This window comes from Aplysia californica, unplaced genomic scaffold (genome assembly GCF_000002075.1).
Source record: "Aplysia californica isolate F4 #8 unplaced genomic scaffold, AplCal3.0 scaffold01132, whole genome shotgun sequence".
Classification (NCBI taxonomy): domain Eukaryota; kingdom Metazoa; phylum Mollusca; class Gastropoda; order Aplysiida; family Aplysiidae; genus Aplysia; species Aplysia californica.
Genome location: NW_004798402.1, coordinates 16,954 through 19,283, shown reverse-complemented (window position 1 = coordinate 19,283; position 2,330 = coordinate 16,954). Strand labels below are relative to the sequence as shown.

Genomic DNA, 2,330 nt, shown 5'->3' with positions numbered 1-2,330 from the left:
GGGTCAGAGAGAACTTTGATCAAGGCTGCTGTTAGTCGTGGTTACTGTCCCTATACCCTACTTGATAAATCTAAAAGGACACTCGAATGACTTCAGAACAGTGGGGAAGGACAAGAAACCAATTTAATGAGGACATGGCGCTACTCTTGTTTTTGTTCTTAACTTATTTTATTGAAGAAGGGGTCATAGAGCATTTTTCTCAAAGCCGATGTCCCTATACACTTGTTGTTAACTATTAAAGGACGAAAGGCAATGTTGTGACACATTCGGACGGTGAAAACACAAATCAGAAAGACAATAAATTAGAACATTTCATTGTATGCATTTTGTTGTCTGTCTTTTAAAGTTTCAGGTATAGGACTAATCTACTTGGTGAACGAAGTTATGCTGTTTTTTAAAGTGCTTATAAACATCGTGCCTCCAATCCTTGTCGAGGGACCAGAAAATGCTTGTCCTCATTGAACTAACCATGTTAACAAATTTAAAAAATCTATACAGATTGAATAATTATCATCATCTCTATAAACAATGACATGGTGCATTTTACGTTGTCTTTGTTTCAAAAGTTGCTTTCATTTTGAGTACATATTTGCTAGCTATAGTTTTCATTGTTGCTGGGCACACCATTAGCTCAGTTGATATCATGCTGGACTACGGAGAGGACGTCTTTTAATTTCTCCCTGTAAGTGTTTGCAGAGAGCCCCTAGTTCGTACTGTCAACAATACCATTAAGGCAATGAAATTGAAGTCATATTATATATTTCTAATTGTTCGTTTTGTTTATATTTTAGGTGTGCCATTTGGATCACTCCCATGCTTGGAGGTGAACGGGAAAATGTACGGCCAATCCATGGCTATCGCAACTTTCCTGGCAAAGGAATTTGGTAACTATTGAGTGATGCATTGATAGTGCGAGCCCATAAAGTGTGTATGTGTGTGTGGGTGGGGGGTGTTGAGTGAATTGTGTGTGTGTGTGTGTGTGTGTGTGTGTGTGTGTGTGTGTGTGTGTGTGTGTGTGTGTGTGTGTGTGTTTTGTGCGTATGTTTATGTGCGTTTGCGTGTTTGCCGAGTTCAATGGCAGCACAAGTTGGATTTGGTCAATACCTCTCAAACAGACAAATTAATTTTTTTTTATAGGAAGAAAAGCAAAGCAAACCACACAGAGAATTGGTGCGTATAATTTTTAAAGTGTATTTGTACAGGTCTTTACGGTAATGGCAACACAGACGGTCTCGTCATTGATGGTGTCTTGCAGCTCATTCAGGACATCATCACTCTCGCTGTCAAGTTCATGTTTGAAAAGGATGAGAAGAAGAAGGTGAGACCAGATTTTAAATTTGACTTGGACTATCTGTTTTGAAATTGATGTTTGAGATGTTTAAGTGGGTAAGAACATATTTTGAATTTGACTTGGACTGTGAGTTTTGAGGGGCAGTTATCAACATCGTCGTCAAATTCATGTTTGAGCAGGATGGGAAAAAGAAGGTGAGACCAGGTTTTGAATTTGGCTTGGACTATGAGTTCTACCTTCGTAAAGATCTTATCTACGTTTATCTGACGGCTACGCATTGAACGAAACAATTTGGGAGGTCAAAACTGACGACTGCGCTCCTCGGCGGACTTTAGTTTACTTTGGCACAGGAAGAAATAATACACGGACATAAGTAGAATCAACCAACCTGCCGAAATAGGGCGTGAGCAGTAGAACATATGGCACCAATTCAAAACCACACACAGTCTCGACAAAGTTTGCTTGTTCTGGTTTAGGCTACAACTTTATTTGGAAAAAAAGTAGCTTTTTTAAAAGCATCTGAGCAAAGGAATGAATGGAAAACCATGATCGCCGATGTCTGTCGCACATCTGGCACTGGATGATGATGACGATGATGATGATGATGATGATGATGATGATGATGATGATGATGATGATGATGATGTGTTTTGTACGTCCCCATCGACACAATTTAAGATCTTTTAGTGAACCTTGCTTCTCCTGGTAAACCTGGGTTAAGAGGGATCAGCATCCCAGCAGACAGAAGATGATACCCGATACAAATTCTCACTACACGGGAATCGAACTCACATCTGCTGCAATGAAGAAGCACCTGACTGCTACATCACAGACGCCGGTTTAGAGTTACACGGGCTGGACTTTTATGTTAGCATGAAGTTTGGGAGAAGGCAAGGGATTTATTATTATGTGCATGGGACGATGAAGAGAAGGAGGAGGAGGAAGAAGACGAAGAAGAAGAAGAAGAAGAAGAAGAAGAAGAAGAAGAAGAAGAAGAAGAAGAAGAAGAAGAAGAAGAAGAAGAAGAAGAAGGAAGAAG

At 39.9% G+C, this 2,330-nt stretch overlaps 1 protein-coding gene across 1 annotated transcript in view; it reads left to right on the top strand.

Annotated features, from left to right (window-relative positions):
* The window catches only part of LOC101851162 (glutathione S-transferase 1), a gene marked incomplete in the record, with an annotated part of 9,923 nt that overhangs the window by 4,062 nt on the left and 3,531 nt on the right, over positions 1-2,330 (top strand). The window contains 2 exon segments of the mRNA XM_005111826.2: positions 792-884; positions 1,203-1,318. Coding sequence (XP_005111883.2) covers positions 792-884; positions 1,203-1,318 — 209 coding nt within the window.